The sequence below is a fragment of the Corylus avellana genome, chromosome ca7 (genome assembly GCF_901000735.1).
Source record: "Corylus avellana chromosome ca7, CavTom2PMs-1.0".
In the NCBI taxonomy this organism is placed as follows: domain Eukaryota; kingdom Viridiplantae; phylum Streptophyta; class Magnoliopsida; order Fagales; family Betulaceae; genus Corylus; species Corylus avellana.
In genome coordinates this window covers 29447903-29467703 of record NC_081547.1, presented here as the reverse complement: position 1 = coordinate 29467703, position 19801 = coordinate 29447903, and the positions used below count along the sequence as shown (strand labels likewise).

The 19801-nt window shown below is 35.0% G+C and overlaps 3 protein-coding genes across 4 annotated transcripts; 1 reads left to right on the top strand and 2 right to left on the bottom strand.

Moving 5' to 3' along the window:
• The first annotated feature begins 1033 nt into the window (after positions 1 to 1033).
• On the top strand, positions 1034 to 2224 carry LOC132186854 (abscisic acid receptor PYL4-like). The gene has a single exon (XM_059600954.1). It carries the CDS (start codon positions 1175 to 1177, stop codon positions 1766 to 1768), a length of 594 nt encoding a protein of 197 aa, XP_059456937.1. The 5' UTR covers positions 1034 to 1174; the 3' UTR covers positions 1769 to 2224.
• Positions 2225 to 7644: 5420 nt separating this feature from the next.
• LOC132186853 (protein trichome birefringence-like 33) lies at positions 7645 to 11641 on the bottom strand. The gene is made up of 6 exons (XM_059600953.1): positions 11391 to 11641; positions 11070 to 11283; positions 8787 to 8961; positions 8484 to 8683; positions 8198 to 8356; positions 7645 to 8104 (listed from the first exon to the last, which is right to left on the bottom strand). Exons 1-6 carry the CDS (start codon positions 11569 to 11571, stop codon positions 7765 to 7767), a joined length of 1269 nt encoding a protein of 422 aa, XP_059456936.1. The 5' UTR covers positions 11572 to 11641; the 3' UTR covers positions 7645 to 7764.
• Positions 11642 to 13712: 2071 nt separating this feature from the next.
• On the bottom strand, positions 13713 to 19719 carry LOC132188823 (uncharacterized). Of its 2 annotated transcripts, XR_009440920.1 has the most exons (12): positions 19378 to 19719; positions 18749 to 18791; positions 18338 to 18391; positions 17825 to 17888; positions 17047 to 17103; positions 16755 to 16861; positions 16614 to 16652; positions 15213 to 15301; positions 15032 to 15110; positions 14792 to 14839; positions 14363 to 14634; positions 13713 to 13952 (listed from the first exon to the last, which is right to left on the bottom strand). XR_009440920.1 is itself a non-coding variant. In XM_059603381.1 (11 exons), exons 1-11 carry the CDS (start codon positions 19566 to 19568, stop codon positions 14554 to 14556), a joined length of 852 nt encoding a protein of 283 aa, XP_059459364.1. In that variant the 5' UTR covers positions 19569 to 19719; the 3' UTR covers positions 14302 to 14553. The 2 variants fall into 2 exon arrangements, 1 of the variants encoding a protein (XP_059459364.1); XM_059603381.1 differs by lacking the exon at positions 13713 to 13952 and having other exon boundaries at positions 14302 to 14634.
• Between the last annotated feature and the right edge of the window lie 82 nt (positions 19720 to 19801).

Below are 19801 nucleotides of genomic sequence, written 5' to 3'. Positions count from 1 at the left end.
TGATAGTGTGAGTTGTACACGCCTTATGTCTTCTATTAGATGCCCAAATTAGTGGAACGTCTTTAGCAATAATGAAAATTTAATTTCATTATCATCTATCACCTTTCAAGCATCGACCTTTTGCAAGGGTTTCTTTCTAGCTACAAACATTTATTTTCTTAATCACTATTTTAGACAATTCCCGATTTCCCGTTTTCTTAACCACTACCACCGGCCTGCATTAACTATTAGAGCACCAATTGGCGTATATTTGTGTGTTTGTTTATCATCTTGTCACCTGTTTTGTACGACTGGTATATACACATAATACCATGTGCGTTTTAAAACCAACTTCGACAATCTCAATGCGTTTTAAATAGAGTAATAGACAAGAACAATATTGTAATATTAGTAGTTAACATAGTGGGAGTAAAAATGTTTTTATGGAGAGTGCGGAATAATCTACTTCGAATTAAAGAGAACATATTTAGGATAAGTGTATTGTCCGATCCTCATTGTCCTATTTGTGGGTTGGAAGTGGAAACCATCAACCATATCCTATGGAGTTGTCCTTCAGCTCGAGATGTTTGGGAAACTTCTATATGTGATGAAGGAAATGTTAGAGAAATGTGAGAGCGAGGAGATGCAGAATTTAGTTACAAAAAAAATCATATTAGAGAGAGATGCTATATAAATAAGAGTAGATTTAAAGAGCTTGTGGATGATATAATTAAGAGGGATTTTGAACATGCATGTGAAAATGGCCAGGAAGCTGATATTGTTGTACTTGGGCTAGTGAACGTGAGAATTAAAAACATTCATGGATCATGTTTGAAATGAATGAATTCTTAATTGAATTTCCTGATTATTAATGAATTTAATATTAATTTTAAAAATAAAATAAAATAAAGAAAGGGATAATTAAGGCGAAAACATAGTCCAAACAAGTTGCAACTTGACGACCCACTTGTAAGTACGGCGTGATCAAAGCTCCTTTCTCTCGCAACAAGTCTAAAAGATCCACTCTCTCTCTGCCTGTGAGGGATCGGAAAGAGCAAAACTAATGCAAGTGGGCAAAAGAAAATAGCCCAAACTCTCTCTTTCTTTTCACAAAGCATATTATTTATATGTACCGTCAATACGTATTGGAGACGGCCATAACTTTCCCAAGAAAACCAAAAACAGACAAAACACAATGCCTTCATCGATCCAAGTCCGCAGAGCCAACCCCGCCACCGTCAACCGCCCCAAACCCTCCCAAACTACCACCCACCCGGTCGTCCCAGTACCCGACTCCGTGGCTCGCTACCACACCCACACGGTCGCGCCCAAGCAGTGCTGCTCGGCCGTGGTGCAGACCATCCACGCGCCCGTCTCCACTGTCTGGTCCGTGGTGCGCCGCTTCGACAACCCGCAGGCATACAAGCACTTCCTCAAGAGCTGCCACGTGATCGACGGCGACGGGAACGTGGGCACGCTCCGCGAGGTCCAAGTGGTGTCGGGTCTCCCCGCCGAGTCCAGCACCGAGCGCCTCGAGATCCTCGACGACGATCGCCACGTCATCAGCTTCAGAATTGTCGGTGGGGACCACCGCCTCCACAATTACCGGTCCGTCACTACCCTCCACGCCTCCTCTTCCGGCGGAACAGGAACGGTGGTGGTCGAGTCCTACGTGGTCGATGTACCGCCCGGCAACACTAAGGAAGAGACGTGCGTGTTTGTGGACACGATAGTACGTTGCAATTTACAGTCTTTGACTCAGATCGCCGAGACCATGGCTCGAGCGTAACAAACAAAGAAACGAGATATAATATTGGTCTTGATTCGTGAATGATTCTTTTGCTTCTTTCTGTTTCTGATATGGGTCGGATCGGCTGTCGTGGATCATTGAGATCCATATTATGGGAAATTCGTAGAGTGTTAGGTTCTTGTGAAGGCTCTCTCAGAAGGCAATGATTGGAGGTGATAATATGATAATATGATATTGTTATATATTATGATATTAAGATATTGCCCCTATATGTATATGTTTAGATCTTTTTTCCTTTACCATCAATCCCTTCTGAAGGTGCTTATAAATTGCTAGCTCCTACATTAGCATTATAAAATATCACAGGTGTATCAAATAGTCTATGTTTTATGTATATTCATGTCTCTTAATTTCTTTGTGTGTGTTTTGTTAATTTTTGTGTATGTAATTTTGAAAGTGGTACCATATATATATACTCATTGTGAATTCTCCCTACTTAATTTGCTTTCATGTCTTCCATTCTTGTTAATTCCTGTCATCTTCTTGTTCTTGTACTGATCACTGAACCCTAGTTGGCATAAGATATTTCTTGGAGAAGAAATTCATCAGCACAACCCTAATTTAATTTTATCATAGGTAATCGAAATTTATCAAATGTGGCCCCTTTTTGTCAGCAATTAGAAGATATGGAATTTATAATACAGTAAATCGTTCTACATTAGTTGTTTGTAGTGGTTGAATGTATATTTCCTGTTTGAATAGGGTAATTATATTAAAAATCGTACTTTTATTGTACTTTTAGGGTTAAATACCTAATTTTTCTTTGGGTTTTATCACTTTATTTTTTGTCCCCTAGGGTTTCATTTGAATCACAGAAGGTATATGTAGTTTTGATAAAGACAGAGATGGTACCTCCGTTAAAATTTCGTCTAAAACTTAACGGAACGCCATGTTAGCATTAATCAAATATCGCCACTTAACAATGTTAGATAAATTTTTAATCATACTATCAACCAATTTTTTTATTTTTTTTAGTAACAATATCTAATTCAAGGGTTAATTGACATTGATATAGTAGCAATGTTAGATAAAAATAAATAAATAAATAAGTGATATTTAACATTATATATTATATTGATCACTTGATCAGCATGGACAGTATGACTAAAATATACTATTTCCGGCACAAATCCATTCAACATTTGAGGATGTCCTATCATCCATACTTAATATAAGTAGACATCCCGTTATTTATCCAAATTGAGATTTTTTAACAAACTTATTGTCTAAACGGTTAATAATTTAGTCAATCAATGTGATAAAATTAAATTAATTAATATAGCCTCACTTTAAACAAATTTTGAATTGTCTATCTTTTATTTAAAAATAAATAATAAAATTTATTATTTTAACCATCTTTATATAGTGAATGAACTATATAAATGAATCAACTATTAAATTTGTGTATGATTTACATGATCAACTGATCATTAATTTAATAGTAAATAATAATTAAAAGTTAATTAAAAAATAATAATATATGATATGCCTAACACTCTAACCATCTAAATAGCAAATTAGTGAGAATCTGTATCCATTTATCCAAGTCGAACTCGTTTATATATGTATATAATAGTCTAATACGTGATTCCAGGGTGCAGTCATGACAGACCTCGTACGAGATAAAGTTGACCAAATGCTTTTTTTCAACACAACAGTAAATAAGAAAAAAAAAGAAAAAGTATTTTGTTGATGGTGATTATGATAAATTTCCATTTCGTTGTCGTTTGAGTGCATCATATAATTAAAATTTTAATGCTAGGGTACTTTAGTAGGTAGTGCATGACAGTCGGGATTAGTATTTTTGTAAGTTTCCTTGAAACTTCTAGGAAGAACAAAAAATAAAAAAGAACACTTCAACCTTATTTAATTGAAGAAAGAAAAAAAGGCCTTGGAATTTTAGTTTGAATTCGGAATTAAAAAAAAAAAAAAAAAACTATTTTCTGCATTGAAGAAATCAACAGCTGCACTGCAACTTGGCTTTAACAACTCAACTTGTTGTAGAAACTAAGGCAACTTGTTATATATATATATTTTTCCTCTTTTATATTCCACATCTCTTTGTATTTTATGTGTTGCAAGTTGGATTGCAAGTGGGCAAGGAGGCTTTCAATGTCCCCCGTGTTTGCATTAGAATGAAATCCAAAACCCACCCATTTTCTTGTGTCCCACGGGTGATTTGACTGGACGTGCCCTTCTTCCACACGACTTTCTTAACTAAGCCAGCTGCCTCTCAAACGGACAGGAATTCCATGTTAATTAGAGCAAGGGCCCATATCTTTCACAGCTTATTGATCTCATGAATACTCCTCCTCTTTGGACAGGTTAATTTCATTGACGTTCTCTCACACTATCGAATCATAGATCCTAATGATAAAGGCAATTCAAACGACAAATTAATTACTAAAACTTTGGATTCCAATTACAAGGGATCCAAATCCCTTTAAAATCAATTCAATCAATGGATTGGGAGGTCCACGACACAAAAACAAGTGGCAAATCTCTTCCCCCAGGGCGGACCCAAGTGTAAGGGTGGGGAGATGAATGTCCACCCAAATTTTTTACAATTCTTTATAAAATATACATATTTTACGAATTCATCCCCAAAAATGATATATTTGTTCCCAAAATTAACATATTATGCGTCATTCCGTTTATATATATATTTTTTTCTCTTAGCCATCTTTCCCACATCTCGTTTTTCCTTGCATTTATTTGTGTGTGTGTGTTTTTATTTTTTTATTTTTTGTGTGCAAACGTGTGGAATTAATATGATGGAAATATCTGTTTTTATTTATTTTTTGAGTGATTATTCTGCAGTCGTGTTAACAATATTTATTTTTGGTACCATTTTTCTTAAACTCTATAGATCATGTTTAGTTTATTTACTTATTGTGAGTTTGTGATGTTTTGAGATTAAATTTAAAAATTCTATGTTTTTATTTTTCATAAATAAACACAAACACATATAGATAAAATTATATTTATTTATGTGTTTTTGTATTTATATAAGTCAAAATGTTCCTAACTTTTATATATATATATATATATATGTTCCCCACACCAGAAATCTTGGTTCCGCCCCTGTCTTCCCCCCAACACTCTCTCCTTTTTTTTTTTTCCTGAGAAAAAGAAGTCAGAAGTGAGAATGAGAGAACAATTTTGTTTGGAATGTATAAATCAACTTATTTACAATGCATCATTAAAACCTCAAGGACGAAGTAATGAATTTTATCAACTTTTAGTAATTTATTTATGATTAAGTTCTTATGCAAAATTTATGCTTTATGTAGTACTAATTATGTTCAAAAATTAGAATATATATATTAATATAACTCCACTCACATATAAAAAGACATATTGTACGTTAACTTTAAGTTCCTATGAACTACTTTAAGGCATACTTTTAGTAATTCAAAACTTTTGGAGCTACCTATTTCACATGAGCATGTTCTTTCAGTCCATGTCGAATGCCAATCCTCAAAGAAGTAATTTTTACAAAATTCACAACTACGTACACAAATTCAAGCAATTTTTTAATTATTAAGTCTGCAAAATTAAAGAAAATGCACGCAATTAAAAAAAAAAATAAAAAAATAAAGAATATAGAAAGTAAAAATCAAGTGTTTTTTTTTTTTTTTGTAAGATTAAACTCAGCTAAAAATATCTCCAACGTACGTCTAAATATAGTCAATTTGACTACTATACGCATGCAATCTATATAAAAGTTTCATACATTTTTCCTTTTTTATGTCAGTTTTCTCGTGAATCGATCACATTAAATTTCATGAGATCATGAGTAGTTGGACGGACAGAAACAACGTACGTTAGACTATTTGAAAAATGCTCAAATCGGTCAATTATAACTGCTGAATGCCTAGACTGGGATGTGCCTGGGTGACCCGCAACCTTATTGGAAAGGGAGAGCAAAGAGATACAGAGAACCTTTTTTTTTTTTTTTTAGTAAGAATTCAAATTATCACGAAAATCGTGAGAAAAACAAGTACAATATCACATATAAACTTACGATATTTTTCTGTCAGGTAGAAAAAGACAACAGAAAGATAATTGTAGAGAAAATTTTTTTTATTTCTAATGTGTATTCAATGGTACAATAGAATGATCTATTTATAGTTGAATGAGGCCCTAAAAGAAAAAAATTACAATAATTATAAAATCATATAAAATCAGCATATTTACAATAATAAATACGGTATCAAATATTTCCGTAATATATTGAAAATATAATATTGCGAAAATATAATATTCTAACATGTCCAAACTTTTTCTATAAATTAATTTATAATTGTCTTCAATAGACATGAGCTGCTATGTTTGTTTCTTTTTTGATATGCTTCAGTTGCCGCGATTAAAAATCTTAATCAACTTTGCATCGGCAATCAACTGCTCATTCTTATTCCATTGTTATTCTTTATTCCTCCGTGCTTGAACTACTTCCAAAACATCTCCCTCCAATATGACATTGCAAGACCCAAATTTCTATTAAATTCTATTACCTTCCATGCTACAAATGCTTTACCATTGGCTCAATTATCACATATTATTATATATTATTATTATTTCAAAGTATATTAATTGGAGGCATATTCTAGACGTTCTTCTTATGTCCTTCTTGAGTCTTTCTAAAAATGGTGTAACTATTAAAATCAATATTTGATCAAAATTCAATAACAATCACTTATAAGTTCAATGATAATTTTAATAGTCACATCATTCTTAAATAAATTTAAAATAAACATAAAACAGACTTATAGCATTACTCAAAGGAATGCTGCTACGCAGAGAAGACGCACGGTGTAATGAAATGGATGCTTGCGTGGAAGAGTCTCATGTTGTTTGCAAGCTAACAACGTCCATTTGAGGCCCAGGACTTTGTTTTGATGAATGTACATTTATCCCCATGTGCAATGAATTCACCAACCTGCGATATGGGCTTCCCTGATGAATAAAGCTGCAACCAGCTTTGAGGGCCCAAAGACTTTCTTTCCAGATGAAAATGTTACCTTTTTTTTATAAGAGAGAGAGAGAAAAAAAAAAAATTAAATCTGAATCTTTTTTTTTTCTACACAAGATCTCATTTAATTATGTTACAGCACCTATAGCCTATATCATTTTTTTTTTTTAATGCAATTTTTCTTATAGCACCTAACCCAAATCCCTTTTTTTTTTTTTTTTTCTTTTTTTTTTCTTTTTTTAATGCAGGTCTACTTTATTTTTATATAGAGAAATTTCCTATACCCTTGACTTTTGACCATTTAACAGATAAAAACTTAAATTTTTTTATCTTGATAATTAAATATTTGAGTTTTTATAATTTGACAAATATGTTATTTTGCAATGTTTTATGTTCTACTTCTAACAGAAGTCTTGTCTGCTGGCGTCTTTTTCATGTATGCCTCCCCCCCCGCCCCCCCAAAAAAAGAAGTCACATATAGCAAGAGGCCTAACACAATGCCACATATGCACATTATAACACAAGAAAAACAAAAGAAAAATAAAAAATAAAAAATAAAACCCGATAGTGTGACTGTGAGCGGGGATGATCACATTAAAGCACATAAAAATCACATGTTGTTAATCCTATTAATGGATATATGTTAAAATCTTTTTAAAAGTGCATGTGAAAATTATATGCTTCAAGACGTAATTTCTTTACACTCGGTTTGGATGAAAACTTTGTTCTCAGTTAAAATTGAAGTATTTTAAAAACTTTTAAGGATTGAATTGGAATAATTAACCACAAGACTGAAACTTTTTTTGTCATTTTGAATTTTATATTCTAATTACAAAAAATGAATTTAATTTTCGTTTTTTTTTTTTTTTGGCAACAATCACTATTATTGTACACAGAACTGTTCTTTTCTTTCGTACTCTCCCCAACACTTCTCTCAAGTGTCAACTTCAAAACGCCATCCGAAAGAAAGATTTCTCAAATTATGACAGCCGTCCGCCATTTAAGGATAGAATAGCTTGGCGAATAGAAGCTCATTCCAGGTGTCTTGAAGGCCAGGCAAACACCAATGCACACAATCTGCGTAGCTAACAGGGTTTGCCTTCTGTTCCGGAGTTAATGGATTCCATTGCTGCTTGTAGATCGAAGTGTGCGCATCTTTCCGATAACTTGAGAGTTGGGTGATGTTGAGAAATGTAATGGGAAACTTTGATTCAGCGAATACTTCTCCGATCACCTGCATTATACTTTTCCGGCAATCTGAACCCCAGTAATTGGGATCGTCTATCAAACTTGTCTCGTTGTAACAGTTGAGCCCTGCTTCACCTCCCCAGTCTATGCTCCTGCCAAACTTCAAATGTTAGTGTTACCTTAATCTTACTTCCCTTTCAGGCCATGAGAGAGAGAGAGAGAGTTAAGATTACAGAAGTTCTTACTTCCCATGAGAAGGCGACATGCTAGCGAAGAAGACCCTTGTCTTCTTGGGGTCCATGTTCTTCCTCACCCATCTCAACATACTTTTCATTGCCATTCTATAAGCATCCTCAGTTGACAGCTCCACAATATCTTTCACTTCATCGTCAAAAGATCCTAACCTGAAAATCGTCGGGCAATCAGAAGGAATTATAGGAAAGTGATCAACAGAGACAGAATCAGGGACAAGAGCCTAAAGAAATTATGGCTTTTGAATGAGTAATTTGTAAAGGAGCAAGATCATCATACAAGATCTTCATCTTCAGGCCGGTCATCCACCAAAGATAGGTGTTAAATACTAATATATCAACGCCTTTCCATTGCCGGCCATGCTTATTGATTGAACCTTTCCGAACAATCCTATCCGGGATCCTATGAACCACAGCATTATCCGAGTTTGATTCAAGAAGAAATGGCGCCCAATAGAACTCGATTGTGGCGTTGTATTCCTAATTAAACATGGAAACAAAGTTACAAAAAAAAAAAAAAAAAAAACGAAAAATTTGAACACTTGACAAGTAAATGTAAATTGCAGTTACTATTGAATGTCACCTTGGCAGTGAAAACGGTGAGTGAATCGAAAGTTTCCATGGATTTGGCTTCCTCATCAGGTATAATTGAATGGAGAAGACACACCATGGAAACATATTGACCCCGGTTCAAGGAATCTCCCACGAACATCATCCTCTTCCCTCGGAGTGTCTCAAGCATGAAGGTGGCATTAAAACTGCACATTATTAGTTTGAAATGTTAACATGGCTTCAGAATAAAAGTCTTTTAAGTTAAAATTATGTCTATGTAATTTGACAGTTTAAGATTAGGCATAAAAAAAAAATTAAAATATTAATTAAATAATTAAAAAAATTAAAAAACGAGTTGCAAGGTCATTTATATATCAAACCTACAACTATTACTACGTTTAACTTTTCAGGGCATGTTTGAGATTGTGTTTAAGAGGCCTAAAAATGTTTTTAACACTAAAAAAGTTCGTTTAAAGAAAAAAGTACTTGTTTGATAAAAAAATTAAAAGCGCTTTTAATGGTCCAAAAAGTCTAAAAATGACAACAAAAAAAAAAACACTTTTGACAAAAGCTTAAAAATAAAGCTTTTGTCCAAAAGCTCTTTTTTACTTAAAAACTCTATTTCTCAAACACAATTCTAAACATGCTCTAAGTCTGGAACAAAAGCTTCCTAAGACGAGCTGGCCCAGGATTAATATATATATATGAGTAATGATGCAAAGCACGCGGCGTCCCACGCACGCCAGTGCAAAAAATTTTTTTTTTTTTTTTTTAAAAAATAATAAAATAATAAAAAAAAAAAATTTTGTGCCTGGCGTGCATCACTGTTGATGCACGCCAGGCGTGCTTTCCATCATTACTCTATATATATATGTTTCCACACAACACTCTAGTAATTCTTTTTGTCTTTTTGGTCACACACCAAACTGTTCGAATTTTTAATTTCGGGGTCTCGCAAAAACTATAGAATGAGAAACATAATCGTTGACCATATGGTGGGCCGTGCCGACAAGCCTGAACTGTGGGCTCATCTCTCAATCTGCTTTAACGGCCCTAAACCGACAGTTTGTTTTTATTCCTACAAATCTATTGAAGAAATTCATTAAAAAAAAAAAAAAAAAAAAAAAAAGGCAGACAAACAAACAAGTAATGATATTCTCCATGCTTGCTTAACGTATTTTAATTAATTTTTTATTTCATCAATTTAAAATATGTTACATTAATCGGTATCAAGTTAGTATAAATGATAATTTTACTAATAAAAAAATTCACAGAGACGAAGTGAGGATTTATACAAACAAACACCTATAAGGAGATTAAATAGACAAATAAAACTAATATAGTTCATTAGAAAAATCAACTGAGTGATTAACAGAAGATATGAATCATGATTGTGTGTTTTGGTTTTTGGTTTTTGATTCTTTAGATGCAAATAATTTGTTGATTTTCAAAGTTTGGGTTTTAATCATTGTGAATTTTTTGTACAGTGTTGAATGAGTAATTATAGAAGTCCCTCTTGTATTTCTCTTAAATTTCTCAAAGAATGATGTGACTATTAAAATCATCATTTGATCAAAATCTAATAATAATCAATCACAAGTTTAATGGTGATTTTAATAATCATATTATTCTGAAAAGACTCAAGAAGGACTTAAAACATTACTCGTGTTGAATATCTACGTTTGTAAAGACAATTATACGAAGCTAATCAAGGAAAAAAAGCCATATAAATATCGTAAAATTGAATGTTCCACCAGGCTAGCTAATTGAATGAAAACTTTGGTCTTTGTCAAAAATATTACTAATATTCATCCTGAAAAAAAGGTTAAAACTATTTCGTATATATATAGCCCCAACCGACAAACATATTTACGCGATGGCTTCTTTGTATTTGGGTCCCACTTCTGGTGCAACCCGCCACCACAAGCAGACACGTGGAAATGACTGGTGCAGCTCACGTATACGTATAGGTGGGAGATAGGGACGTGCTTCCGTGAAAGAGTTATTGCCGCTTGTTTTTTTGTTTTTTTTTTTTTGTAAGTAATTGCAGCTTGTTGACTTGTCTTGCCAAACATCATTTGACACATCTCCGTGGTTACGACAGGCCGGCGAGTTGATTCATCCAACGGTAGATAATATTTTTGGAGTCTCTCTCGGGTGAGTTGGAAATTTGAATCCTTTATTTATTTATAAATAAAACTAAACTTTTACTGAAATATAATAATTTTTAGCAAATTTTAACAAAAATATTAGTTTAATAAATTAAATGATTATATTTTAAGCTGGAAACATATGCATTATAGATGTTTGGTACCTGGGGAGAGAGCAATCATGAGGCTGCCACCTCCAATACTGATAATCCTTCTCCGGGCGTCCATGTTCCTGGCAGGTCAACTGGGGCTGTATGTACGGGCACTCTGATTCTTGGTAAAGCGGCCGACTCTCGTCCCAAACCCATCTCCCGCTGAACACATCACACCCTTCCTCGGTCTTCCCTATGGCGAACGGCAACTTCTCCCACTTCTTCCCTAACCCCAAAACACACACACACACACACACAAAAAATAAAAAATTAAGAAGGAATTAATTATCTTACAATAAGTATTGAGCGGACGGGTGGGTTGAGTCAACTCACCGGTTCTGGAGACGGGTTGGCCGAGATCGGTGACGATTTGGAGCGGTTCGCCGAAGATGCAGACGAAGTCCTCGCCGTAGAGAATGGCGACGAAAAGTATGAAAGCGAGTAAGGTGAAGACGTAGGGAGAGAGACGAGCTTTCCGGAGAAGGGAGGAGGAGGAAGAGAGAGGTGGCTTCATTTGTTTGTATGGACGTGGGGGAAAGTCTTTGGTGGGTGTTTATGAGGTGTAGCACCAACATGTTGTGCGTGTTGAATAAATAGGAAGTATGTAGGTTGGAGAAATTCATTAATATTAAAGTTGATTATAACACTAAGACTATATTTAATATTAATACCATGTGAACCCTAAGTGGCAATGCATTATTATGTATAGTTAAGTGCTTTATATAAATATGTATGGGCATGCATTTTGAGTTTGGATCTCAATGGTTACCAATTTCTATAGATGCTACAAGTTTTATGTCAATTTTTAACTTAAAATGTCCTGCTATCGACAAAAAATGATAGTTTAACATTTTATTTTCAAATCCTTACATTAATCAAGAATAAGTTATCTTCTTCTTTCTAATGATCCGATGCAACGTGACGTTGAGAATATAGGAAAAATAGAAGAAAACATTTTTCTAGAGAATAATAATAACAACTCTGACGGTCTAGCCATCTTTATTAAAAATTATCACATCATTACTCAAGCCAATACCCAGCGAGAGTCGAGTGAGATTTTTGCTTGTTGCACAATCGCATATCCTGCTCCACAAACCTTTCTCCTTCGCCCATGATCCTTTGTGAGGCCATGTGCAAGTTGAGCTGCATGATCATAATCTCACAAAATTTATTCAAGCTAAATATTTTTCTTCATTCATTTTTTTTTCTTCCAATTACTTGTTAGAGGGTATGATGGTAAATGATAGAGAATTCAATTGTCATGTTAGTAAGGGGGGGAATTAAAATGTCAGATAGATAAATGCACTACCATGTCAGCCACAAAAAAATTAAAGTCTTGTATTTCTCAATTATCAGCAACATTGTCTCTGTCTATCCTATCACCTCAGCCTGCCTCCTATTGTCACTATCCACACCTACATTGACGATGCCAACCACCTAGTCTCTTCCTTCTCTAGCAAATAGGCGGCTCACTCGGCCACCTTCACAAAGACTCACAACCAAAAACTGTGGGTCTCCATACCTATAGCTGGCCATGGGGTGAATTGATCATCTCTAACAGTTCTTTATGGGGGTGATATAGGTGAAGTGAGTGTCATGTAAACTATCACATTAATTTAATGATTGATGTGATAAGTGTCATGTGAACTACTATATTAGCTTTTAAGAGAATGTAATACAATCTTTAATATCCGTACTCACCATTGTAAATGGTATAAAAGTCCTGCTTTGGGGGATAGAAAAAATAATAATAATAAGAGAAAGAAAAAGAAAAGAAGAAAAGTAAAAAGATATACAGCCTTTATTAGAAGGGCGTGATGTAGAAGGGTGGTAGTGGGTGCATGATGGTTTTGGAGGTTATAATGTCGCTTGGCTTCAAAGGCAAGATTGTCTTAATTAGAGCAATAGCGAATCATAGCCGTCACCTTTTCAATACAAAAGTATAGTAGCTAAATGGATTTGAGAAAAAAGCCAACAAGTATGATTTAAATATACAAGGGTTTTAGGTAAAGGGTGATTAGGCATTTGGTAACATTTCAGTTTCAGTTGGTTGGCACTCACCTGCTCCCTTCCCCTCAATCCTCACCAAAAACAATTGAGATAGCAGCCTGTAAGCATGCTAATAGTCACTAGCATAATAGCGATTGATCAACTAAATCGATTAAATTAATTTTAGTTCATCTAACTAATGATTAGTGGTCTTGTCTTCAGGTTTTTTTTCTTAAAGAGATGCTATGACACTTGAGCTGTTCTTAAAATTTGGAATAAAGTGGTCATACAATTCGGGCAGCGAATTTCAGGGAATTCGACTTCCTTATCATAGAAGTTGGGATAATTGTAGGGTTTTGGAATGAGAGAGAGAGAGAGAGTGGGAGAATGAGAGAGACAGAGAGAGTGGGAGAGGCACTCCTCCATGTTGTCTAATGTGTGTTACAAAAGCATGACACAAGTAATGACATCAATTAGGTTCTTTTTCTCCCTTTTGTTTTTGTACTTTTCTCAGGGATGCATGGTAATAGACCCTTCAGCTTCTCTGGGATAAGAAAAGGTAAGGAATAAAATCATGAAGTATGAGAATAGCTTCAGCAATACTAAAATATGATGCATTGATGCAGAAAAGAAAGTTTTGATCGTGCATGCCTTTCAATATGATGGATGTTTATTCACCACAGCTAACTCAAAGTTCTTCCCTGTCAGTTGCAAAAAGCCTCTATGTTGGGTAATGAATTCCACTGCCTTATTTGTTTTACAATTACATCAGATGGTAGAGGAAGCTGCACTAGCCACCCAAACTTTGTTCCTCACAAGCCTTTACCTTCTCAAAACTTTCTTTGCTACAACTTGCCATTGCCATGGCTGCTGGTGTCTCTCAATTGAGTAGAAGCCAGCCGCATGCTGATTCCAGTAAGAGAATATTTTCAATCAGGTATTCCTTATTCCTTGGTAGGCTAGAAGATGTTAGTAGATCATTTTATTAGGACTTAGGAGGTAATTACAAGATCATCTAATCCATGCAGATTATCCTCAAGCATCCATCCAAAGGGTGTATATTGGGTTAAGGGTTTTTTTCATCCCCTCAACAGCAAGATTTAAACAGTTCTGTGAGTTTGATTCAGTATGTGACATCCAAAAGATTTTATGTGAATTTTCTTTCCCCGACAAGCGTGTATAAGATCATAAAGAAAACACTACATTCAAAATGTAAAAAAAAAAAAATAGCACCACTTATATTCAGTTTTTAGGGACAAAAATTAATTGAATATCATTGATGAGAAACATTAGGGTTTTAAAGATACCAAAATCACCTGTAATACGATGGTATGTCAAGCATACTAGGATCTAAAAAACTACACTCCGTCGGAGCCAATAGCCTTCAGCCTGTAGGCAACTATCCAAGAACTTAACTATTTGCACTTGTGTGTGGAATGTTCATGGCAGAGCTGAGATGAGACAAGATGAATTCTCCAGTAGAATCCTAAATGGAAAATGTATATGCTCAGAAGTTGACAGGAGAATAGGAGCTCCGGTGACTTTGAGAAGGTCCCCTAAATTTCTGCACCAAAGATGTAAACGAACTCTGCAAAAAAGGAAACAATAGAATTCAGAGTTATTAAGTAGCAAAAGCATATATAGAGCTTAAGAATAAAGCACATTTAATCCAAACTTGTTCATACGATGTGAAACAACACAACATAAAGAAACAGAAACTGAAGCAAAGTAAGTGGAAGGAATACCTGTGTTCTGTGAGGTAAACCGGCCCAGAAGTCCAAGTTTGGGATGATCTAAACAAAGATGAGGAATAAAGTCAACCCCATTCCACAACACAGCAGTCATTGAAAGTATAATATGAGAAAATATAGAGCAACATATAAATAATACTTATTTATCATACAAAAGCCAACTGACGAATTCATGCATTCATATGAATTCACACGCATAAAAAGAAGCCCCCCCAGTTAGGTGAGAAAACATACTTCTATTCCACGAACTCCAACGATGAAATACCGATAAACTGTACCAGCTAGCAGATATCCTCCAAAAAGGCACAATGAACTGTAAACCAGAGCAATCAAATGATTCCTTAAAAGTTTAGGGCTCACCAAAGTGTCATTTTGTAACATTTAAATGTGTAAGAGAGCATATTAAAAAACTTACATGATTATGAAGGTGCCAACCCAACCCCACCCTTTCCCATGAAATTGTACAATCTTGGCACAACCAGAAGGATGCCTCAGCACTGTAGCCTGTCAAAGAAATATAATTATGAAACTGAATCACTATGAATCATGCATGTACACTCGACTAATCCAGTTTTGGATGCTGAGGAAACATTTACCAGTCAAATTAGAAATCTCTTTGGGATCCATGGTTGCAGTAAACTACATACTATAATAACCAGAGCACTTGATTATCAAATGCTACACCCCTTTCCCCCTCTCCAACAGCACCACCACTTATAATACCGTTTTCCTTCCATTTCACAATCATCATTCAGCCAAGACACAAGCACGCAGATTTACTGGTCATCAAATAATGGATTGAGCACATCTTCAGTTCTAAGTTCGCATATCATACTAATCTTATTGTTTTTCTCTCTTTTATTGTCTTTGGTCTAAAATTGGTTGGCTCAGTCCAAAAAATATGGTTGGCAACAGACTCATTGAAGAATAGAAGCCTAAAGGCACTTACAAAATCAGGTAGTAATTTAATCAACATGAAGAAACCAGGTAGAACAGCCTCAAAAATCTACCTGAAATACAACCTTATGAATCACGCAAGGAATTTATTGTTCATCTCCCAGAATTGGCAACAATTATGCCAGTAAGTCACCATTTAAACATGTATGATTGCTGTTCAAGCTAAAGGCTCCCTGTAGCATAAAATAGTGAATGCAAGGAGATGTAGCCACTACCAATTAAAACTCTTGCAGACCTAGAATCAAGTTAATTTTGCTAGTATTTAAGAGCCATATTAAGTTCAAAAATCAGTATCGTCACTGCTAGAAAAATATGGATCCAGCAAAAGCAGAAAACAGGATGCCAAAGGATTACAGAAACAGCCCAGATTGTGGACAAAAGCACCATATTCTAATGAATATATCAAAATCTCATTATGGAGTGTACTAGGATACAGGAAGATCCAACAAGTTTCCAAAATATTTTAATTAGTTCCAATCATGCCACATTTGTCAAGGGTCCTTTTGAAGATCACCAATAACTGGAAATGAATCACCATCTTGAAGTGCAATTTTTCTTTTTCTTCTTCTTCTTCTTCTTCTTATTATTATTATTTGTAATTTATACACGCACGTAATGGGTGTTGAACCCATGACCTCACTTTTCACCCCATTCTTATGGGAGGAGTACGTGCCATTTGAGATAGAACTCATTGGCCATCTCAAAGTGCAACATTGATTCTACACACTTGCACACACATATACAAAATGCGTGTTCCAGGAATTAGGTTATGTGATTTTAAAAATCAATATTGTTAAATAACATAAAGCAATAAGTATGGAGGCAATAAAACAATTTTCTAGAGGTTCAAAGGACTCACATAATCACAGGTTCCTAATTTCTCAAGTGAATGTGGTCCCTGTAAAAAAGAAAGATAAAAAGCAACATGAATATAATATGTAACAACCCCAGGAAAATCCAATCCATTGATTTCAGAAAGACTAAAGGAACAATACCCCACCTGAACACCATTTGGGTCACAAATAACAGAGACAGAGAGTGAACAGTTGAGCTCCAGGCCAGTACTGGACATCTTAACAATGACACCAACATGGGGATTCTTTTTATCTGCCAAATGTTTAAACTGTTTACAATTCCAAGTTTAATGCACAAACAAAAACATGCTATGAAATGATTTACACCTCAGAATTGAGGACACTAGAGCAAGCATAGGCTAACCAAGCAACATGAACTAATAAGATGAGATTATTCTTCTACTTTTAATCTGAAGAGATGCCATTAAATAAGCTTACCAATGATTTTAATGTCTGTGCTAGAGGCACGACCAATGGTGGAGCACACATAGTAACCTGCATTAAAAACATGATTCTATTAGAAGAATAAGAACTATCACCCAATCTAACCAAAAAAACTTCATCTTCTAAAAACAGAGGAGAAAGGCCCTTAATTAAGCACTGGTTTTGTAGAAAAAATAAATGAAGAGCAGCTCAGGTGGAGACAATGTAATAAGTAATAATTCCTTAAGCACATGTTTCGCAACTCAGGTAGAGACATCGTGAGAAGTACTAATAATTCCTTACACTACATCTTTTCTAGAACCATTAAGAATAAGTACTCTCCCAACGACTAACCGAAGCATGCCAATCATTCAGATACGGAAACCAACCTTCCAGAAGAGGATTACTTAAATGCTTCACCAAGCATGGATCTTACTAAGCTAGCCACTTTAAAGTTCACAACATGCACACTATTCCTAAACATTCATTTTTGATATCAACAAGGGATAGCGTCCATCAAGATGGAAAGGATTAGGGGAAGGTTATTCTAATATAATCCAAATCCAATTATGGTGAACTGAAAGATTCAAAGAGTTAAACTTAAGTATCTGCGACAAATTCTAGAATCCCATTTCTGATATACCCCATACTTGCTTAAGCCATTGACTCCCATTTCATTCTCACACCTACTTCCATAACACAAACAACTCTCTCCAGTTAATCAATTAGCAGATCTCTAAAGTGTATCATGACATGAAAAATGAGATGCTTCAGAGCCTCAGAGGACAATTACCTCCTATGTTGTTCACCCTGAGGGCACTACAATCCATGCCACAACGTGATGGGCCACCACAATCCTACAAATAAGCAGGCAATGTTGTAAAAATCACTAGTACATGACTTTATACAAAAGAAGAAAAACAACATTTAATCGAGAACAAGAAAATGCAATTTGCATTCATCATATTTATTCCAAGAAATACTTCATTAAAGCTTCCTAGGATTGAGAACCCTCTAACTGCTAAAAAATTACATCTAAAACTATGCCTCCGAAATCCACTCCAAAGCTATTCTAGTTTCTGATCTAAGATTCTAAAATTGTGCCTCAGTTTCTTTTAGTTTGCATTATTAAAAAGTAATCAGTTTGTAGTGAGTAACCTAGCAGGAAAAGCTCCAATTACACCTCAAAATATATAATCTTACCAAAGAAATAAAGACATTGTAAGTCAATAAAAAAAATTACTGTATTCTAGCTTGCTCTATCACTGTAAAGAAATAACTTTAGTAGGAATTGAGAAGTATTTACCCTGCAGTCAATGCACTTAGGTGGGTCATGATTGAAAATCATTCCATCGCAGAGCTGCTCCACATTACCACAAAAGAGAAACTAAATAATGAATCGACCTTAAGTGATAGATATCAAGTCTATAACAATCATTCTGATAATGCAAGTTTTGCAGAGTGGACTAGAATTTGCATCCAACAGTCCCACTGAAGTCCAATGCACGAGTCATGCATCTAAACCCACACAATTCAGTGAGCTTGCTGCTTGCAAAAAAAATCTCGTTGGCCAACACAATAAAAAAGAACAAAGTAAGTTTTATATTTACACAATTGTGTACAAGCTGGAGACACGGATACTATTAACATCTCCTAAAAGGGTGACGCCCAAGAAATGAAATGGCATAGAAACAGAGTGTATTCTGATGGAGCCAACCTGAAACCAGACCACGGTCTCATTCACTGCCACTTTGTAAAACCTATATGAAGCAACATTATAAATGTAATACTTGTGTCATTACCAAACCATTTGGAAAGAGAAACTATAATACAGCCATTCATCGAAATCAATTGCACACTAGATTCAGATACGAAAAAACAAAGTGCTTTTTCCTCCCTTAACGGGGTGTACTTTTATGCATAAAGGCCTTAAAACAAATCTTTTTTGCACCATTACTATTCGAAATCCCATAGTTACACAGCTCTCATTTCTCCGAACGTTGAGCTTACCATTTTAAACTGACAAGTAATGGAAACAAAATTTTCTCTATCGTCGATTGTTCTAACTTTGTGACCCAGTAAACCACAGTTCTTTAGCATAAATAGGACAGAAATGCATCAATGTTCACATTTCAAAATCTAAAAGTCCTCCACAACTCCAAATAGTAAAAGACCAACTATATTTCAAACCAAAACTTAAAACCCAGCAATTTCATTCCAAGAAAGTAATCAAATATGCCAATTCATTGGTACTCACAACATATTCACCTAAATAAATAAATACAAAGAAAATCAAGATACCCAGATCAAGGAAAAAAGAAAAAACCAAAGAGAAAGAGAGAGTACCCATCTTCGCTGAGAACCCCGTGAGGGAATTCAGGAGTAGGAGTGGCCAAGCTATAGTTGTAGAGCTTATTATTGTCGATAACACTGAGTTCGCAAACAGTAGAGACGGACACAACTCGGCATACAATCTTTGAGAGACCAATAGCAATAACAATAACAACCCATCCGGCACAATCCAATCCAGTTATCATTGTTCACCAACCAGCTTAGTTTTCTGTGTATTTTTTCTTTCTTATACTATATTTGAAAGGGATTCGTGATCAATCAACATCACGAGGAGTCTTGGGGCAAAGATTGCAGATGCAGTATGAGCGCAAGGCACAACGGAAGGAATGTCCTGGCCATGCGTCGGGCCGAGATGGGCGGGGCAGAGCTTCAAGATAATCTTAAGATGTAATCTATGGTCCGACACCAGCCCAGGTCG